At 42.3% G+C, this 21639-nt stretch overlaps 1 protein-coding gene across 6 annotated transcripts in view; it reads left to right on the forward strand.

The window, feature by feature from the left end:
• Positions 1-21639, forward strand: part of KDM4C (lysine demethylase 4C) — a 3520425-nt gene that overhangs the window by 2165122 nt on the left and 1333664 nt on the right. For all 6 annotated transcript variants that reach the window (XM_044061093.1, XM_044061091.1, XM_044061094.1 and 3 more), the window contains exon 12: positions 17692-17809. In XM_044061093.1, coding sequence (XP_043917028.1) covers positions 17692-17809 — 118 coding nt within the window. The remainder of the gene's footprint in view (positions 1-17691; positions 17810-21639) is intronic.

The raw sequence follows: 21639 nt of genomic DNA on the forward strand, positions 1-21639 counted from the left end.
TTCTTCGACCAGTTCAGTTAAAGGAGCATTCTCAGTGCAGTACAAACATGAATTAGCAAAACCCAAGTCCAGCTTTATCATTAACTGTCTCAATTGTGGTGCCAATCTTGAGTCTAAGAGAGAGAAATGCTTAGCATTTGGTCAGCAGTATCACAATTGTAAAAAATGGAACCATTTTCAAAAGTTTTGCAAATCAAGTAAACCCCACACAGTTGTAAAGAAAGGTCACACAAAAAAGCAAGTTGATTAAGTGGAGTTGCAGCAGTCAACTTTTTATGTAGATGGTGTGTCAGTAATTGATGAAAAGGTTGATGCAGTGAATTTGTTGACAAAGAATGAAGTGTTTTGTACAGTCTGGATCAATAGTAAATCCACAGACCTTAAAGTAAACACTGGTTCAAAATGTAATGTTATAGCAGCGGACACATTTGCTAAAGTGAGAATTAATGAGCAACTTAATGGGGCCAGTAGTGCAAAACTTGTTGCTTATGGAGGTGAAGAAATTCAAACCGAGGGCTCAGTGATGCTTTCTTGTTATTTGGCTAAGAACTGTTACAGCTTGTTATTCTATGTAGCCCAAAGACCAGTACAGCTATTATTGGGTCTCAAAGACGGCTTGAGAATGAATCTGCTTTCCTTTACCAAAGAACTTCATCATGTAAGTGCATATTGTAATTCCAATTTTTCTGAAGCCATTTTCTCAGAGAATGCTGATGTTTTCTATGACAAGTTGGGCAAACTTCCAGTTGTGTACCCCATGAAGTTAGACCCACAGGTCACTGCAGTAGTTAGACCAGCAAGAAAAGTACTGATAGCTATGCAAGATAAAATCACAGCTCAGTTGGATAAAATGGTGCAGCAAGGTGTAATTTGTCTAGTTACAGAACCAACTGAATCGGTGTTGTCTATGGTAGCAGCTCATGAAAAATGCTCAGACGAAATCAGAATATGTATTGACCCAAGAGATCTGAGCAAAGCATTGAAGAGACCGCATCATCCAATGCACACAGTCGAAGAGGTCGCAGCCCTAATGCCAAATGTCACTGTTTTTTCTGTCTTGGATGCAAAAAGTTAATTTTGGCAAGTGATGCTTGATTGCAAATCCTCATTACTAATCAGTTTTGGTACCCCGTTTGGCAGATGCAGATTCCTAAGGATGCCATTTGGAAATAATTCTGCAAGTAAAGTCTTCTAGTGTGTGATGGAACAAATTTTTTCAGGTTATTCTTGTGCCATAATAGTAGATTATTTATTGTTTGGAGGCAATGGTGAAGCAAAGTATGGCAGAAACCTAAAGCGAGTTCTAGACAGAGTATGTGAAGTAAACTTGAAGCTCAATCCTCTGAAGTGCAAATTCAGGCTACCAGAAGTTACATATGTAGGTCATTTATTTACCAGTACTGGCTTGAGACCAGACCCGACTAAGCAAGCAGCTATTCTTGAGATGTCATCACCAGACAATATTCAAGCTCTACAGCATTTCCTAGGCATGGTCAACTATTTAGGCAAGTTTATACCAGACCTCAGTGAGTTGACAGCACTTTTAAGAGAGCTGATGCGGAAAAATGTTACATGGTCATGGTTTGAACAGCACCAGAAAGCATTTGAAGATGTTAAGCAGAAAATTGCCAGCCCACCTACATTAAGATACTATCTTGTTGTAAATAAACAAGTTACTCTTGCCTGTGATGTTTCAAAATTTGTTCTAGGTGTGGTTATTCTTCAAGAAGGTAGACCAGTAGCTTATGCATCTAGAACACTTACCCAAACAGAGAATCATTATGCTCAAATTGAGAAAGAACTTTTGGCAATAGTATTTGCACATTCCAAGTTTCATGATTATATCTATGGTTGAGCTGTTCAGATTGAAACTGATCACCAACCTCTAGTTAGTATTCTAAAGAAGCCTATGCATTGAGCTCCAGCAAGATTACAAAGAATGATACTGAAATTGCAAAAGTACAACTTCAAAATGGTCTATACGAAAGGCAAACTACTTTATCTGGCTGATACTTTATCCAGATAGCCCAGAAATATAACGGAACAGCTTGATGCAGAGAATTTTGACTTTGACATGATGGCAGTGCGTAATTTCTCAACCTGTAGACTTGATGAGCTGAGAGATCCCACAAAGATTGATCCAATTTTGCAAAAACTCAATCAGTACATTAATGTTGGGATGGCCGTCAAAGCCATCTACTGTACCACCTGAAGTGCAAACCTGTTTTCCTTACAGAGATGAAATGTTGATGGAAGATGGCATTATTTTCAAAGGTCCTAAATTTGTTGTTCCTGCTTCATTACAAGAAGAATATATCCAAATTTTGCATCGTAGTTACCCAGGTTATGCATCCACTAAGAGAAGAGCGAGAGAGTTAGTATTTTGGCCTTCACTAGTGAAAGACATTGATAAAGTGCTTTCTTCTTGTTCGGTATGTAATAGTACTAAACAGCATTTGCAAAGAGAACCACTTCAGCTAAGTCAAGTTTCTGAACTACCGTGGTCAAGAGTAGCCACTGATATCTTCAAGTGAAAAAATCAACACTACTTAGTATTGGTAGACTCTTATTCAAATTGGTTTGAGATTGACTTGCTACTTAATTTAACATCCACTACTGTTATTACTAAGTTGAAACATCATTTCTTAGTCCATGGTAATCCATACAAAGTTGTTTCTGAGAATGGTACTCAATTTACTAGTCAGTTATTTCAGAAATTTGCAAGAGAATGAGACTTTATACATGTTACTAGCAGTCCTGAATATCCACAGTCAAATGGGCTCGATGAACTTGCAATGCAGAGTGCAAAGCAGTTCCTTGAAAGGTCAAAGCATGTCAATACTGATGTCATTTTGAATGTACTTAATCGCAGAAGCATACCACATGATGATATACTTGGCTCACCTGCTCAAAGACTTCTATCCAGGCAAACCAGAACAATGCTACCTATTAGTTCTAGTTTATTGAGGCCTAAAGCTAAGAACACAGAACCCTCAAGGCTCAGTTATCCAAGAAGTGTTCTAGCCAGAAGTCCAGTTATGATAAATCAAGCAGATTTCCTCATCCCTTGGAGAGACAATGAGGATACAAACGGCAAATGCTTTTGACCGAATTGGTCAAGTTACAGGTATATGTACTGAGCCGAGATCCTACCTTGTAGATTTTGAGGGTGTGGAGTACAGGAGAAATCTCAGACATCATCTTCCTGTACCAGAGTGATCATCGCAGCATTGTTCCTGTGATACAGACACTAGATCTCAAATGTTTTTTTCCCATCCCAGTGTGTGTTTCAACCTCTACTTCCATTCCTGAAGATGTTCCAGATACTCCCAAGGTTGAACATTCAATAGAGACAGCACCAGTTGCTAAACCTAATTCCCAGTTTTATGTCACACAATATGGTCGAATTTCCAGGCCCAGTGTGAAATAAACAGCAACACGGACGTAACTGTATTATACGTACCTAGTCTTGTATAATTGCATGGCAAAGAACTACTAGTATTATCTGCATGCCAAATAGATTCATAACTTTGCATGATCTATTTCTCAGAGGGAGGATGTAAAGCTGCTTGAACAGGACCCACAAATACACTTCTGTTGTGTCCAAAGTAGGAGAATGACACTTTTGTTTTTGTCCTCCCTTTTCCAAACAGGAGCAAGTGTCTCTACGATCAAGCTTCAGTTGGCGGTGATTTCTTTCTTGAGAACAGTGAGACTACTTTTTTATCTACGCTTTGTAAAGTGTTTATGAAAGGGGTCTTCCTGCTTAGACCACTGATTAAGGATCCCTCCTTCTTGGGACCTTGTGTTGGTTTTGCACTCTCTGTCTAGGGCTCCCTTTGAGCCTGCTAGTTCCTGCAATCTCAAAATCTTGTCTTGGAAGATGGACTTCCTGGTTGGTATAACCTCAACTAGAAGGGTTTTGGAACTGCAAGCTCTTTCCATTACATCTCCTTACATGATTTTTCACAAGGATATAATTTCTCTCAGGACGAATCCATCCTTATTGCTTCTGAATCTAATCTGGACCAATATATTCTGCTACCAGTGTTCCTTCCAAGTCATTCCAACAAAATAGAGTACATTCTACATACCTTCCAAGTCATTCCAACAAAATAGAGTACATTCTACATACCTTGCAAGGACACTGACAATTTCGGTTCTACTTACATAGGACCAAAGGTTTTCTCAAGTCTGAGCAGCTCTGTGTGGCTTTTCTCCCAATAGATGTGGTGTTCTGGTTTCTAAGGTCACTATTTCTAAATGGATTTCTAGCTGCATCTCCACGGTCTATGACAGTAGGCATCTTAAGATTCCAGGAAGAATCAAGGCTTATTCTGTGAGGTCTATGGCTGCTACTTCAGCCTTTTTGGCCAGGCTTTTTATAGGTGACATTTGTGCTGCTGCCACTTGGTCTAATCCTCACACCTTTATATCTCATTATAAGATAGATTCAATTTCTAGGACCAGGGCTTCCTTTGGCTCAACAATGTCCTTCCTTGAGGCCTCTCAGGATAAGTGGTAGCTCAGGAGTCTGACCCTATAATGATGAATGATGACATGGATACCATCAGATAAAGAGTTATGTACTTACCATAGCTTGGCATCTGTGTTATCCTATGTCATCATTCATCACATTTTCTCTCCAGCCATCCCCCCTACCTTGTGAATCATGGAGGAAGTTGGCGTGTTTTCCTTCCAGCTTTGCAGGAGTATCCTTTAGGAATATGACAGCAAGCTCGATCTGGGGGTTAGAGGGCAGCATGGCATCATGGGACAGGGAAGAGCTAGACCCTTGGATCCTTCTCTAGTGTCAAAGTCAAAGTAAACTTTATTGTCATTCAGAAATTACACAAGTGCAAAAAATGAACGAAATTCCATATCTCCAGACTCAATGTGCAGACAACATATAGACTATTTTCACAGACATTTACACATTTAACACTTGGCTATTACATCACAGACATGCAGGGAGACAGACTAATAATGCACATAATTAGCAACATAATTAGAAATATTTAAAGAAAATATTATGTTGCTGGCTCAGATCCGATCAGATCGTAGACCCTGTGGTGATGTATGATGACATAGGATAACATAGATGCCAAGTTATGGTAAATACATAACTCTATTTTTTTATGAGTATGTCAGTCTCAGGGCTAGCGTAATTATTGTTTCACCCATTTTTTTTCAGTTCCAGACAAGCTGGAACTTGTCCTGGCAAGCAGCTGATGCAAGGCAGAGAAGCAGTCTTAAACAACTCATCAGAAGACTTACAGACAGTTACCTCTACAAACAGTTTAGTGTGTCAGCCGTTCAGTTATTGGCTATGCTTTAGGATGTGAGGGGAAACTGCAGACCCCTGCAAAATCTCATGTGGGCAGAGTGCAAATATGCATGCCCTGCTCAGAAGGCACCCTGTGTGAGAACCAGAATTGGAGAACTAAACTAATTCACTGTGGTGTCAGCCTGGCTTACTTTTCCATTACATTTAGACTTTCTGCCCTTGTCAGAAATTTGTTTATTTTATTCAGCTTTTAAATGGGAGAGCCAGCTAAATTCTGATTTCACCTGTCAACCTGGTACTTGGTGTGGCTAATTTGTTTGCTCATAATCATAAAGTTTGTAATGGAGATTGAGTGATTTTAACCCAAGACTACAGAGCAAAATGCATATAAGCAGCTAAGAGCCATAACCTTCCCTGTTAAACTATCAAAAATAATCAATCATTTCATGAAAGCCTGTTTAGGGAGTTATTTATATGAGTCCTCTGATCTGTGTGATCCTGTATAACCAAGAGCTCAAGTTTTAAAACAGAGAAGGTGTCTTTTTCTTGTTTTGAGGTAACTTCTTTAGCTGAATTGTTTCCTTAAATACATTACTCTCATGGAATTTTGGTATTATAACTCTTAATGTGCAATATGCCTGACCTTTTTTTTTTTTTGGTTACGTAGCGGTTCTCTTACAATAAATGTTTCCTTTATTTCTGAAGCGGTTTGTGCTTTCACTGTGTTCTAGCCTTATGAGAATTGAGGCAAGAGAAGACCCTTCCTTACCTTAGATGTTTGCAGATTTCTCAAATGTTACATTCCTAAGATAAAGTTAATAATAAAATCAGATAGGCTGTTTATACACTTAGTTTCAGGTGTGCAGTCTTCTCAGTTATCAAACAAACTTTAACAAAATGGTAAGCAAGTTATTAAATTGTTCTGCCATCAAATATATAAAAAAAAACTCTTAGTAGAGTTAGTCAGAGGTCATTACTTCAGGTCTGTAGCTACTTAAGCAGTCTTCTTTATGTATGTTGGCATTTGTGAGTCATTGCTGTGGTCTGCAATATTTCCACAAAATATTATAAGTTAGACATTCGTAGAAAAAAAGTCTCATTTTGCCAAATCATTTTTGCATGGTCTTGCTTCACTGGTAATTCTACCAGTGTTTCCAGAACTTCACTTTTGTACACCTTGAATTTTTTGTTCAGGATACATTTCATTGACTGGACTTCTGCAAAATGAGGAAACTGTCACAGAAGTCCTCAAAGTCCAGTAAAACAGTTATTTATTTAAGTTTGTATACTGGACTAGGACACTGGTAATTTTTTATGAGATACTAAAAATAAAAGTAACATTTCAAGGCAGTTGTTGTTGTTTGTCTTTCTGCTTTTCTCGGTTAGAGGTCGCCACAGTGGAACTCCGGCCCGGTAATGATTGGCAGTTGATGTTTATGGTGTCGAGTTGCCAGCCCGATGCCCAACCTTCAACGAAGGCGCGCCCATTCAACGCATGTCTTTGAACGCCCACTCGACCGCTGGGAGGACATGCAGACTCCACACAGAAGGCACTCCCAACCCAAGCCGAGAATCGAACGGGAGAACCTCTTGTTGTGAGGCAACAATGCTACCACTGCACCACCACGGAAACCTAACTTTTCAAGGCAATGATTCTTAAAAAAATGCTTACTTTCTTTCCTTGTTAGAATCTTCCAGATTATTTTTTGCTTAGAAGAGCTGAGGAATGCATGATGGGTCTGTAAGACTCCATAACTTCAGATGTTATGTGATCCTATCTCGCCTACATTCTGACTGATGGCTCCGACTCGGCACGCTTATGCTATAGAGCGAGGCCTCTAATTGGCTGAGCTATCTTTATCCCAGGATGCACCACCACTAATCCCCCAGATCTCGTTTGCCGCTTACAGAGCTTGGACGTGGTCTCAACATTGGCTGGGCTAAGTACTATATATATAGTCTTTTTTCCTGTCAGTATTTGCTTCATTTAAACCCAAAAGCTGTTTTAACGGCTATTCTTTGTGTACGAGTGTGTTTCTGGCAGTTTGATTGAATCTTTAGTATAATTTCCTGTCAGAGAAGGTTCCGTTTAAGTTAGAGGGCCTTCCCTGTGCTTACTACTTCTCAGTGGTTGTGTGTGGGTCAAGTACCCGTTTGAGTTAGAGGGTCTTGACCCTCCTTGTTTCCCCTTTCTCTTTCTCGCTTCTGTGTGTATAAAAAAAAAAAAAACGTTTTTCAGTTTTAATATTCTGAGTTAGTGGCATACTTATTGTTCCTGTGTGTCAAACCCTTAAGTTTGCTGTTGTGGTCTGTTTTTCTTGTAGGACTATGTCTAAAGAACATAAACCCTCTGGGTTTAAAAAGTGCACGAGCTGTGGGTTCAAAATGTCCATAACGGACGACCACTCCTTGTGCGTCTATTGTCTTGGCGCCAAACATCTGCAGGAATCGTGCAGTGTATGCCATGCGTTTTCCTCCCGAGTCCTCCAGGAGAGGAAAAACAAATTAATCCTCAAAGGATTAATCAAGCCTTCTTTCGAGGAGGCTTTATCTTCCTCTCCGTCTCCTTCTAAGAAGAGGAAAGCGCCGGCTCCGACCAGTCAGTCGGAACCGATGGCTAAGAAAGCTAAGCAGACTTCTCCATCGGCTCCACGGACTTCGGAGCCAAGGTCGGAACGGTCTGCCTCGATGCCTCCAGCCTCGACCCCCCTGGTTTCGGAGCCGAGGTCTGGGGCATCGAGAGGCGGGTCACCCTCATCGGCTCCACTGATATTGGAGCCGATAAGGGTCATCGGCTCAGACTCTTCCCCCTCGGAGCCGAAGTCCTTATCGGCGCCGAGGGAAATTTCCTTGAAGGTTTCCTCGGAGCCGATAATTGTTGAGTCCTTTCGGGCCGGTCCCTGAGCCCTTCGGAGCCGATGGAGAAATCGGTTCGGGCCCGATTGGTATCCTCGAGATCATCCAGGATGTCTGATTTGGACATCGACAGGGTGCTCCTTCGACTCTTCCAGTCTCCGGTGTTCCAAAAGATGGTTTCGGCTCCAGCCCAGTTGGCTTCAGAGCCGATGGTCCACTCCCCTATTGTACTTCCTCCTCCAACAGCTTCGGCACCGTTGGAGCAGGTGTTGGTGGAACCAGTGGAGGTGTTAGGGTCAGGCCCGACCCTTGCTCCGACTCCGGCTCTCGGGTCGGAGTTCAGTGCACGGACTTCTTCCTTCGGCCCTGGGGGGGAGGCTTCGGGATTGATGCTTTCGGTCCCAAGTCTCCCTCTTGGTGTGGCGGCGGCGGGAGTACTGTCCACTGTTGTGGCCACGGAGGGGGGACCTTCCCAGAATTCTGGTGGTCCCGTTTTCAGGGCTATGAGGAGTGCTCTAGCCAAATCTTCATTGGCTACCTCCACAGTTTCCCCAGCTCCTTCCCTACATTTGGAGACTGGGTCATTGGCAGTCCCCCTGTCCGCAGACAGCGGAGCCCCTGGGCCTCAGGTTACCCCCGCTGGGGTTTCTCCCCCTCCTGGAGGTCCTTCTGAAGCCTCTTTGGAAGAACCTCCCAGGAAGAAAACGTGCAAGAGGAAGCACGTTGACTCCCCTGACGAGTCTTTGACATCTGACACCAATCTCGAGGATGCAGAGGGGTCCCCCAAGTCGTCCTCGGATGATGTCTCCTTTGCAGACATCCTTGAAGCCCTAAAACAACGAGGCAGCTGGCAGTCCAAACCTCCCTCTGCTGATGAGTCGGTGTTCCTGAAGGCCTTCGGGGCTCAGCCCTCCGCCTCCTGGGTGTCTCCGCCTGACGAGCTCTTGGATTTGATCTGTCGAAGGGCGTGGGAACACCCAGACTCTGTGGAACCGGTGCCCGCTCGTCCAAACAAATTTCTTTCGGCGCCCCCAGATAGAGAGTTCCTTACGAAAGGTGTGGCTGTGGATGCTATGGTGGTGGCATCTGCTACCCAGCAAGATGTAGCAGAGGCTTCTACGTCCGTCCATCCTCCTAATAAGGAGTCTAGGAGCATGGATCGGTACGGTAAGCGCACCCTTAGTTCAGCGGCCTTTACTTTGAGGTCTCTGAACTACCTGACGCACTTTACGAGATTCCAGAGGGATCTGATTAAGGAGCTATCCGATACCCTCTTAGGTAACCTGCCTGAGGAGCTGGCCCAGACGGTTGGTTCTCAGCTGGCTACGATGTCGTCCATTTCGAACTCGTCCATGAGGCTCATTTCGTATGCGGCCGAAGGGGTGAGTAGAGTGGCGGGTACAGGCATTGCTCTACGGAGACAAGCCTGGCTCCGCCTGTGTCATTTCGCGGAGGCCTTCAAGTCTTCATTCGCCGACGCCCCCTTTGATGGGTCCTCCCTGTTTGGGCCCAAGGTGAAAGACACACTTACCCGCTGTGAACAGGAGGGTAAGACTCTGACTGCCATAGGGGCACAATTTTCCACTCCCTTTCGGCCTTATCCCAAGGCTAAAAGAGGAGGGAAGATGTGGTTCCGTAGATCTCAGAAGTCTTACCCCTCTCAGCAGGAAGGTTCCCCCTCCAGAGGCAGAGGAGGGGGAAATTCATCAGGAAGACGCCGTCCCAGAGGCGGCAGAGGCCCTCGCAACACTGGAGACCGCGAGTCCTTTCGTGGCTCTTCAGCTTTTCATAGTCCCTGAGGGATTGCCCGACTGTGCTGCTCCGGAGCCAGTCGGGGTCATTTTTCGAAGCACCTGAAGGCCTGGGAAGGGATCACTCAGGACCGATGGGTGCTTCGAATTATCGCTGGAGGTTACTCCATCCCATTCTGTTGCCCCCTCAGTCCAAAAGAATCCCGGACCCGCCACCCAGTCAACGGGATACCGCAGCCTTAGAAATTTCAAAGCTGCTGCAAAAAGGAGTCATCCAACTGGTCCCCGCAGACCAGATCGGATTAGGAACTTACTCAAGATTCTTTTTGGTGCCAAAAAAGACCGGGGACTTGAGGCCCATTTTGGACCTAAGCAACCTAAACCGTTCAGTCAAGAAGTCCAAGTTCCGAATGGTCACTTTACAAACCATTCTCCCATTGTTGGAGAAAGGTGTTTGGATGTGCTCCATAGACCTCAAGGACGCGTATTACCATATCAAAATACATCAAACATCCAGGAGACACTTGCGCTTCAGCCTAGGATGCAGTCATTTTCAGTTCCGTGCGCTGCCCTTTGGTCTCACCACAGCCCCAGGGTGTTCACCAAATGCTTGGCAGTAGTGACTGCTCACCTGAGAAGTCTAGGATTCCAGGTGTTTCCGTACCTAGACGACTGGCTCCTAACTGCCACCTCCAAGCATCTACTTCTACGGAACCTGCAAGCCACAATATCACTGGGCAATTCCCTTGGAATCACCTTCAATTGGCCAAAGTCTGTGTTAAGGCCATCTCAAAGAATAAGATTCATAGGGGTAGAGATAGATTCAAACCAGATGCGGGTCTATCTACCTGCAGACAGAATTCAGACCATTCAAAATCAGGTTCGAGCCTTACTCCCCAGGTCCAAAGCCCCAGCCAGAATGGTCCTACAGCTATTGGGATCGATGTCTGCCACAGTTCTCCTAGTTCCCTTGGCAAGGTTACACATGAGAATCCTCCAGTGGCTTCTTTCAACTCAGTGGTCCTTTCAGGAACTCCCTCTCAATCATCTAATATGGATCACAGAATCTTGCAAACGGGACCTTCGCTGGTGGCTAGTGTCCTCCAATTTGGACCAGGGACGACCCTTTGTTCTTCCTCATCCGGTGGCCACTTTGACCACGGACGCCTCCCAGACGGGGTGGGGGGGGGCATTCCCTGGGCAGGTCAGTCCAAGGCAAATGACACCCGGTAGAGACCCCTCTCCACATCAACATCCTAGAAATGAGGGCAGTACTCCTGTCCCTTCAAGCCCTTCACGATTATCTCCCTCAAGGCGTAATTGCTGTTCACTCAGACAACATGTCAGTTGTCTGGTACCTGAACAAACAGGGAGGGACCAGATCCTATCCTCTTTGCAGAGAAGCGATGAGAGTTTGGGAATGGGCAGTCTCGACCAAACACTTCCTAGTGGCTACCCACATACCGGGCAAATCCAATGTCATAGCCGACAGGTTGAGCAGAACCATCCTCTCTCCTCACGAATGGTCTCTGAATATGACAATTACAAGGCAGATTTTCAGCGAATGGGGAGTTCCGTGTTGCGACCTCTTCGCAACTCCTCTGAATGCGAAGTGCAAAGAATTTTTCTCCCTAACCCCGGCTCCGGGGAAGAGCCCTATGGACGCATTAGTCCATCCTTGGCCCACCGGACTGCTTTATGCCTTCCCTCCAGTTCCTCTCCTCCCCAGAGTGATTCAAAAGGCATCTCTCTTAGGCAGCAAGATGATCTTAATTGCTCCGTACTGGCCTCGTCAAGTGTGGTTTCCCTATCTTCGGAAACATGCTCTGGAAGGTCCATGGTTCCTGGACCAGGTCCCAGACCTACTGATTCATCAGTCGGGACTACTACACCAGTCCCTACACACATTAAAATTGAAGGCCTGGCTCCTCCTCTTCCGACCATAGTCAGGAGACATGCAATGGATCCAGATGTGGTGCACATATTGTCTTCAGCCCACAAGTCGGCTACGAAGAAACTGTATTCTAGCAAATGGAAAAGGTTTGCTATCTGGGCTCAACTCCGGGGCCTGGACCCGATTTCTACTCCCGTGGCAGAAGTACTCAAATTCCTGACCTCTCTTTTCAATCAAGGCTCTTCTGTTTCTACCATCAAAGTACAATTGGCAGCGATTTCTAATTTTCATGAATCCATAGACCCACCTTTAATGAGCAACAGGTTGTGTAAGACCTTCTTGAAAGGTGCTGCTTTATTAAGACCTCCGATTTCTCATCCTGCACCTCCATGGGATCTCGATATAGTATTACGTGCCTGACTTCTTTTCCCTTTGAACCGGCAGCTACCTGTGATCTAAAGTTTCTATCATGGAAGACAGCCTTTCTAGTGGCAATTACTTCAGCCAGGAGGGTTTCAGAACTTCAAGCTTTGTCAGTGAAACCCCGTACTTGGTTTTTCATACAGACAGGGTATCCCTCAGACCAAATCCTTCTTTTGTTCCTAAAGTCTGTTCTACTTTATGCTTGCAACAGTCGTTAGAGCTCCCAGTTTTTTCCCAAAATACTCCAATAAAGCGGAGTTTATTTTCCACACACTAGATGTCCACAGGCAGTTACGTTTTTATTTGGACAGGACCAAACAGTCAAGGAAGACAGATCAGTTGTTTGTGTCCTTTGCAGAAAACAAATTGGGCAACGCGGTCACAAAGGTCACTATTGCCAAATGGATCAGGGACTGTATTACTCAAGCTTATATTTATTCTAACAAAGAGCTTTCCACCTCTGTCAAGGCTCATTCTACAAGGGCTATGGCTACTTCGGTAGCATTTCATTCTAAGCTTGCTATTGGTGACATTTGTGCTGCGGCTACATGGTCTTCCCCGCACACCTTCATTTCTCACTACAAATTAGATGTGGCATCTAGAGGACGAGCTTCATTTGGTTCCACAGTGCTCAGGAGTGTTTTCCAATGAGCCACCCGGGATTTAGGTGCTAGGGACGCTGTCCCATCAGTCAGAATGTAGGCGAGATAGGATCACATAACATCTTTTAATTATGTACTTACCATAACTTCAGATGTTTGGGATCCATCTCACCTACATTCCTAATAACCCACCCTCCTTCCCCCTTCCTTGGAGATCAGAGGATATCAGAAGGTCCGAATCCTGTTGTTTCATCTTGAAACTTCTAACAATGTTATATAAACAAGCTGTGCATGTGTGCATGAATGCGGACAAACAAGATCTGGGGGATTAGTGGTGGTGCATCCTGGGATAAAGATAGCTCAGCCAATTAGAGGCCTTGCTCTATAGCATAAGCGTGCCGAGTCGGAGCCGAGGGATCGGCTCCGAACCCATCAGTCAGAATGTAGGCGAGATGGATCCCAAACATCTGAAGTTATGGTAAGTACATGACTAAAAGTTTTATAAGGATTGTAAGAGATGGCTGCTTATTTGAGAAATACTACTGCTGAGTAAAAGTGAATCAGTAAATATTTGTAATTGTACAACGACCCCCCCCCCATTAATATTCCAAAACGTGCATGCTGATTGGTTAGCGTGCACGTTGTAAATCAGAGTTATAGTAATGGAAAAAGGTCCGGTCGCCCGGACTTTTTCCATTAGTATAACTTTTTTTTACAGCAACGGAGAACACAAGATCTCCGTTGCTTTTTACAACCTGTCTTGCTATGTTAAACAAGTTTAACATAGCGAGACAGCTTTAAAAAAAGTAATGGAGCATCTCCATTGCTTTTTTTAAAGCTGTCTCGCTATGTTAAACCCGTTTAACATAGCGAGGCACTTTAAAAAGCAACGGAGATCTTGCTTTCTCCGTTTCTTTTTTCAAAATTGTCTCGCTATGTTAAATGGGCTTAACATAGCGAGACAGCTTTAAAAAAGCAATGGAGATTCTCTGTTACTTTTTTTAAAGCTGTCTCGCTATGTTAAACTCGTTTAACATAGCGAGACAGGTTGTAAAAAGCAACGGAGATCTTGCTTTCTCAGTTGCTTTTGCCCACAGCTGTGATGTACTGCGTAAGAATACGCATGCGCAGTACATCAGAACTGCCGCAGAATACCAGACAACTGTGGAAGGGCAGCAAGGAGGCATTATACAATGCAATTATTTAAGAAAAGTAATTATTTTTTTTCTTAAGTAATGTCATTGTATAATAGCAATAACCCACTTCTGGGTGTGGGTAATGCTGGATTTACACCCTCGTGACCAAACCACACCAACCGTGAGTAAATCCAGCATAACCCACACCCAGGCGTGGGTTATTGCTAAAATATGGACCTACTCCCTGGCACCTTATGTGTCCATCACAGTACTATCACTGCAAATTCACTGATTCTCTGACTGTATTATGCTGCTCACAGGGATTTTTCCTGTCTTTCTTTTTCGCTCACATGTCAACATACTTACCACTTGGATTAACCTATGTACTAATACTTATTCATGTATGTGATGTTTGATGTGTATCATGCTGTTCATTCGATATGTGATAAAGTGTATTATATTGCTTGTTTGATATTTACTGTATTTTTATTCACACATGTTAACATAGCTGCCACATGTATTAACCTATCTATTTTTCCACCATATTAACCTATGTATTGTTCACCATATTACTTCTTGGAGCTTTTCTCCCAAGGACTCCACTGAAAAAGAACACCTGTTGTCCAGTCGGATTTAATCCTGGTAAAACAAATATTAAATAAAGAAAAATCACCAAAATTGTGAAATGTTCCTATAAGCACCTTGCTGAAGCTCCCATTTTTTTTTTTTTTTACTGAATTCTACATTTAGCTGTGTTACAGGAGCTATAGACTACAGTCATGCAGACTATTACTAATACTAAAATTGGATTTCTACTCACAGGTGAGGATGTTAATTTTAAACGTCTGCAGAGCTATGTCATTCAACAGTTGTGTATACATATTTTAAGCATTCTGCTGTGTGTTTTTCTGTAAAGTCTGTTTTTCCAACTATCTCTGATTAAGCGTAGGGTTACACCCTTATATATTGAATACTGTCCTCTACTTGCTTGTCACATAAAGTATTTTCAAAGCATACCTCTCAACCTTTTAGACCAAGAAATCTGGACAAAGCCATAAATAATGGGGGTACAAAGGCCCAAGAAATAGGGACACTTTTTAAATATTGCTCTTACAAATTGAAAAGGTTGACAGAATAACAGGAAGTTATGCATTCATTTGATTTTCTGAAGGATATGAAGTCTAAAACTCAGATATCTGTCATTATTTTCTGACGTCAGTCCTCAATGATTTGCCAGAAAACTACAATTTTATGAGAAATGGAACAAAAATATGAGTCAGAAATCTGGACAGTTGGGAGCTATGTTTCAGACTTATCCCTTTAAACCCAAATATCAAGGAGCTTTGCCTTTGAAAAAGGATAGTTTGGTATTGTAAACAGCTCTGAGGATCCCTTCTAAATTTGTCCCAGTTACCTGTAATATTTTGCTAGGCTATGCTGCATATTAGGCCACATTTTTATTATTCATATCCAGGCTAGAAGATCACCTAGCTACTGCTTCCAAATGTAAATGTTTTAAGGAAATTGTGTTATGTAAGTTGCATGTTATTCTGAATGTACCAATACTTGATTTATGTTTGATTTCAATGTGAATTGTATTACTTGTGAGCTGCGAGACTTTTATGTCTTAGAAAATGTCAAGTATATTTATTCCATTTTACCGTAACTCTGTCCTTTAAATTTAGTTTTGCAAATTTATATTTATATTGTTATATGGCCATTTTTTTTTTGTAAATGGTTTCTGTTTGCCTTCTACATTAAATCATCATTTGAAAGGTCTTTGGAGCTACTTGTCCTTAAATCAAGCAAATAAGTAAATGAGGATGTAGGTGTGCCTGCAACTGTGCATTGTAAGTGATTGTTATAGTCACTAAAGCTCCTGATGCTCAAATTCCACTTACTTGGGGACTTGAGTGTCTCTCAACTCTTGTGAACAGCTGCTCACGCTTGAACTTGAATATCATTTCAGCCAAGGAGCTGCCGCACCAAATGTTCACTTCCTAGCAGATGAAATGAACTAGGTAAGTGGGAAAGGGGAGTTGTGAAGGTGCGGTTATGTCCATGGAAGAAGACATGGAGTTGAGTGTAGACCAGTGGGGAACTTTAGGGTAAGGGAGTTGGGCAGGAATTTTAAGTTTAGGGATTGATGGGGAACTTTAGGGTTAGGGAGAGTGATGAGGATTTTGGGTTTAGGGACCAATGGAAAACTTTAGGGTTTAGCGAGGGGAAGAGGATTTTTAGTTTAGAGAGCAATCATGAATGGGAGGGGGAAGGGGATTTTAGGTTTAGAGAAAGGTGGGGGATCTTTAGGGTTAGGGACTGGATGTGATTTTTTTAAAGTTAGAATCAGGGTACTGGTGGGCAGCACAGTGGTGCAAAGTTTAGAGTTGTTGCCTCACAGCAAGAGGGTCTCTAGTTTGATTCTCAGCTTGTGTGCCTTCTATGCAGTCTGCATGTCCTCCCTGTGTTCGTGTGGGGTTCCTCCAGGTGCTCCGGTTTCCTCCCACATTCCCAAGACATGCTGCAGGTGGCTTGGACGTTCTGAATTGGCCCTAGGTGTGAATGTGTGCATGTGTGTACCTTCTGAGGAAGGTTGGGTGCTGGGCTGGCAACTTGACACAGTAAAACTTTACTGCTACTCTTTCTGCGGACATCGGTGATCCAGTGTGGTGACCCTCTACCGGGAGCAGCCGAAAGGAGAAGATGATAATAATGATGATGATCGGGGTTATGGTAAGGCTATAAAACATTAAGGGAGTTGTGTTAATGGCAGCTAGCGCACTTGCACAAATGAGTGAGTGGCAGGGAAGATGTGTGTCTCAAGCAAATGTGTCTCCAACCCGTAGAGTAAATGATACTTTTCTGGAGGCCACTGTAGTTGGACTTCTGAGAATTCCATATACATATTTTGCATTTTAATTTTGTAGCTGTGCATTAATAAAAGAAAATCTCCAACGGTCTATTTCTGTGATAGTCTCCCACATCTATAATTCAACAGTGCACTGACATTTGAAGTATGAGTTTGTATATTGCTTAGTAAAATCGCATACTTGACTTTTATTACCTTTCTTCCCCTGCAGGGAACTGACATTTACCTCACTGATTGGTTATACAGATCTTCTTAAAATCTGACTAAATAAACCAAGTCTTCATACGCAGGGGTGATGGAGTCCTTACTATGACCCTGGTGATCAGTGCTGAATTAGTTGCTGGAGCAGCAGGCAGAGAAGGGAGAGCAGACCAATGATACCGAGTCTGCTCACACTCATTGGGGGGAAGGTTTAAGGATGTGTGTCCTAGGATACATGCTATACCTCTAAGGAAGTGTCTCCCAGGACACATGCTGTACCTATAAGGATGTGTATTCTAGGACACATGCGTTACCTGTAAATCTCTAGTGGGGATCCGAGAGAAGAAGGATGCATCCTCTTACAACAAGGGAGGTAGGGGCTCTGGAGGGTGTCATCATCAAGCATGTGATACAGCCTGCCCTTTCACTGGTTCATTGCACTCTCATTCCTTGGGCCATTTCTGGCATGTGTGGGGAAGTGGTAGAACTCAAGAAAAAGTTCCTGATTGCTTAATGGTTAGAGGATGGAGGAGAAAATTTGCAAAAAAAAAATAATTTGGCTAACCAAATAAATTGTTAGTAATTGATCAGAGCTTTCAGTTTTTGATAAAAGAAATCTGCAAGTTTTGCTTATTGTCTAGTTACTAACCCCCAGTTCATTTTGTTATACAGTTGTTTATAAACAGTGGAGAGACTAAGAAAACCAAAAGTTGGCGCCATCCTTTGAGCAAGCCTCCTCCAGCAAGATCTTCAGCATCTGCCGGGAATCCTCAGGAGACCAGTGATGAAGGTAGTCTGTTAGTAAATGCTGCTAAATTTTTACTTGTATTGTTAAAGTCTAATGTGAGTGGATGATGCAATGAAGAGTATTATCTTTCTTAAAGAACTTGAAGGAGAAGCATTTCTGAATATTGAAAATTATTTTGTTTTGTACATTGCAGCATTTGCCAAGTGAAGTGCCACAACATATTTTCTCACATTTCCTTCCTTATGTTTTTTGGACATTTTTTAATAAAAAGCTTCATATTCTTTTTATTAAACCACAGTGTAAATAAATGTAATTTTTTGTACTATGACATTACCTTGGGATAATGCATGGTACATCCATAGACTTTAATAGGGCATATAAGCAGTAGTGCACCCATTAAAGTGCATCCATAGACTTTAATGGGTGCACTACTGCTTTTGTGTGAAAGTGCCCTATTTTCCTTGCCTGACACCACTGAGGTTAAGGTTACCTGTCATTCCTCAGTAACATCAAGGTATAAAAATGTGTATTTTAAAAGTATTTTCTATGTTAAGAAGAAGCCAAAAACACTTTGTGATGGAGGGTAGTAATTTTGACAGTTTATAGATCATATGCTATGGTGTAAAAGATAAGTGTCTGAACATCAGCAAATTACTTTTACTGAAAGCAAGCCAAAATAAAAATTTGAAACACCCCCCCCCATACACACACATCTATATATATATATATATATATATATATATATATATATATATATATATATGTGTGTGTGTATATATATATATATATATATATATATTAGTTTGGTCCACACCAAAATGGACTCATGTTGGCTGCCACGCAGTCAATTTGTTTGATCATCGAGGCCCTTTTTTGCACACTTTGTCTCCAGCACCATTAAATCAGACAGGCAAACAATTTTTGTGGTCTTGTTTTTCATTCAGTTACATTGGTAAAACTGTGAATGTTGTTTCCTTGCATTTATGTCTTGCTGTGCTTGTTCGTCATCTTTGGCTAATAGCTCCTTTGAGATGTATGCAAGGGTGCCCGCAGGCAGGTGCAAGGGGGTACACTTTCACCCCCCCTGGTTTTTCTTAATTTATCTGTGATGATTTTTTTGAAATTGAAAAATGTACTGGCAAACACCTAACATTTTTTGATTTCAACTTCCTTTTTTTTCCTGTGAAGCCTGCATTGTTCGGAGGAGGAGATGCTATTGGAGGTTGCAGCCACATGTTGAGCCTCAATTCCGCCTCAAACTGCATCTCTCTTTCCAACCATTAATAGTTGTGTAGAGTTATCCATATTGATAGTGGTGGCAGAGTGAAAGATTTTTGTGAGAAGAAAGAGATTTTTAGCTCATATTATCAGATTCGTTGTGTGGTGGTGTGTGCAGCACTTAAGGTACATTGATCATACAGACAAGAAAGAAGCTCCTGGTATATTTTTTTTCTACACTGAATGTCAGCTTCAAGCTTGGTGCCAAAATGTGAAAGTGACGCACTTGAGACGAGCGTCAGTAGTTTCCCCTAGGCCCTAGTGTCTTATATTACTCTTGTATTCGCATGGATGGAGTGCTACTTTTTGAAGGGTTTTTTTGGTGTTTTTAGTTAGATGTGCACATGCAGTGGTCAACTTACTTTGTCTGTGAACTCCGTCTCTGGTTATTAGTGCCATGCTTATGTTGTTCCCAGTGGTGCGGCTGATTACCTGGAGTTAGCAGTAGGAATGTAACATCATTGAAGAATCACCACAGCACTGACTGGAGGTACTTTTTTGAGGAAAAGGTGTGGTGAAGGGCTAAGTCTTTATTATTTCCCTTTCAAATGTGACAACACAAAGAATTGTCGGTTTGTAGCTAGAAACATAGAGATTTAATGCAGTCGTCTAACATTTTATATGTTACGGTATTAAATTAAAGCAATTTCTAAGGAGGTAGGGGGATTTATGTGTGTCATACATTTCACCTGTGCAGATTTTCACAGAATGTCCATATTTCTGCTTTATATTTTTGGTCTATTCCTCATAAAAATTCTGCTTTTTTTTTTTTTTTTTGACAAATCACTGGGATGAGCTAAGGATCTGCCGTGGTGGTACGACGGTAGCATTGTTACCTCACAGCAAGAGGTTCTCCCGTTCGATTCTCGGCTTGGCTTGGGAGTGCCTTCTGTGTGGAGTCTGCATGTCCTCCCCGTGGTTGGGTAGCATTCGAAAGATATGCATGCGTAAATGGGCGTGCCTTTGTTGAAGGTTGGATGTCGAGTTGGCACCTCGGCATTTCGTAAAAATCTACTGCCAATCATTAGCAGACCGGAGTTCCGCTGTGGCGACCCCTTACCAGGAAAAAGCCGAAAGACAAACAACAACTGGGATGAGCTAAGGATTAAAATGAATAAATAATGACATGCATTTCAGTTTCAGACTTCATATCCTTTGGAAAATGCATTCTACCACAAATCCTGTTATTCTAGCAACTTTCTAAATGTGTCCCTAGTTTTGGGCCTTTTCCCCAACATTGTAACAGGCTTTTTCACATTACTTGTGCTAAGAAATTGACGGGTATGGTGTGTGTACTTATGTGTATGTGTGTGTGTGTGTGTGTGTGTGTGTGTGTGTGTGTGTGTGTGTGTGTGTGTGTGTGTGTGTGTGTGTGTGTGTGTGTGTGTGTGTGTGTGTGTAAGAGGAAAGTTGTATACCCCTCAACTATCCAGGTTTTTGCAGAATGTCCAAATTTTTGCCGCATAGTCCTCCTAAAAAGGATTTCAGCAGTTGCTAAATAGTGACAGACATTTTGAGTTTTAGGTGTCATATCCATTAGAAAAATGCATACTAACACAGATTCTGTTATTCTAGCAATTTTATAACTTCATCAGAGCAATATTTATAATCTGACTGTCCCTATTTATTTTAGGCTTTGTCCAGTTTTCTTGCATTCTGTCCTTATTTATTTTAGGCTTTGTTCAGAATAACAGGTTGAGGTGTGTGTGTGTGTGTGTGTGTGTGTGTGTGTGTGTGTGTGTGTGTGTGTGTGTGTGTGTGTGTGTGTGTGTGTGTGTGTGTGATGCCCTACTTGAAGTTAGCAGCTGGAATGTATATTCAATGAACTGTGAGCTTCAAGTGAAGAGAGGTTTATTGCTGCTCATGCAGAGTCTACTTAAAATGTGCACCTGTTTTTTTAGCAAATGGTATCACTATTGTGGCATAGAGTATCAAAGCAGTGTTAGTAGCACAGCAGGTAGCATACTTGTATCTTGATGCAGAAGGCTGTGGGTTCTACTCCCACAGCATGTAGATGGATTGCTGAGCCTGTGTTTATTTTAAGGGGGTGGGGTACTACAGTCCTTAGTATGTCCTCCTTTGGATGAGACACCTAGTAACTTTGAACCTCTCTTTCAGCTTGTCACCCAATCCCTATTGCAGTATACCAGCTTACCATTTCTTTTAATGTAACATAGGCAATTTATTCTTCAAGGGCAAAAAGCACTGAATTTGTAGATGAAACACTGAAATATAAGTTGTTTTCTAGAAACAATCTCTTCATTTGTTTCAGATCGTTTTAATGTGGAATTATTCAGATGACTTACTTATGCACAGATTGTGCATATTGACTGATATTGGTGGATTATAATGACAGAAGTTTGAGTGGCCTTTTATGGTTGAAATGTTCTGAACTGGGCAGTTTGTCATTACTGCTTCATATGTTTTGTTTCATTGCTTACTGGAAAAATGTTCAAAACTATAAATTTAAGGCACTCTAACAAGTGGTGCTGTATTATACAAGGGATATAATTCAGTTATTATATATTATAATTAATACAGTCAGGAAGGTGAATCAGAGTACGTTTGCATGGTCCTAAAAATGTGTGCAAGGG

The sequence above is a fragment of the Protopterus annectens genome, chromosome 2.part0 (assembly GCF_019279795.1).
Source record: "Protopterus annectens isolate FY-2018-M chromosome 2.part0, PAN1.0, whole genome shotgun sequence".
NCBI classification, from domain to species: Eukaryota; Metazoa; Chordata; order Ceratodontiformes; family Protopteridae; genus Protopterus; species Protopterus annectens.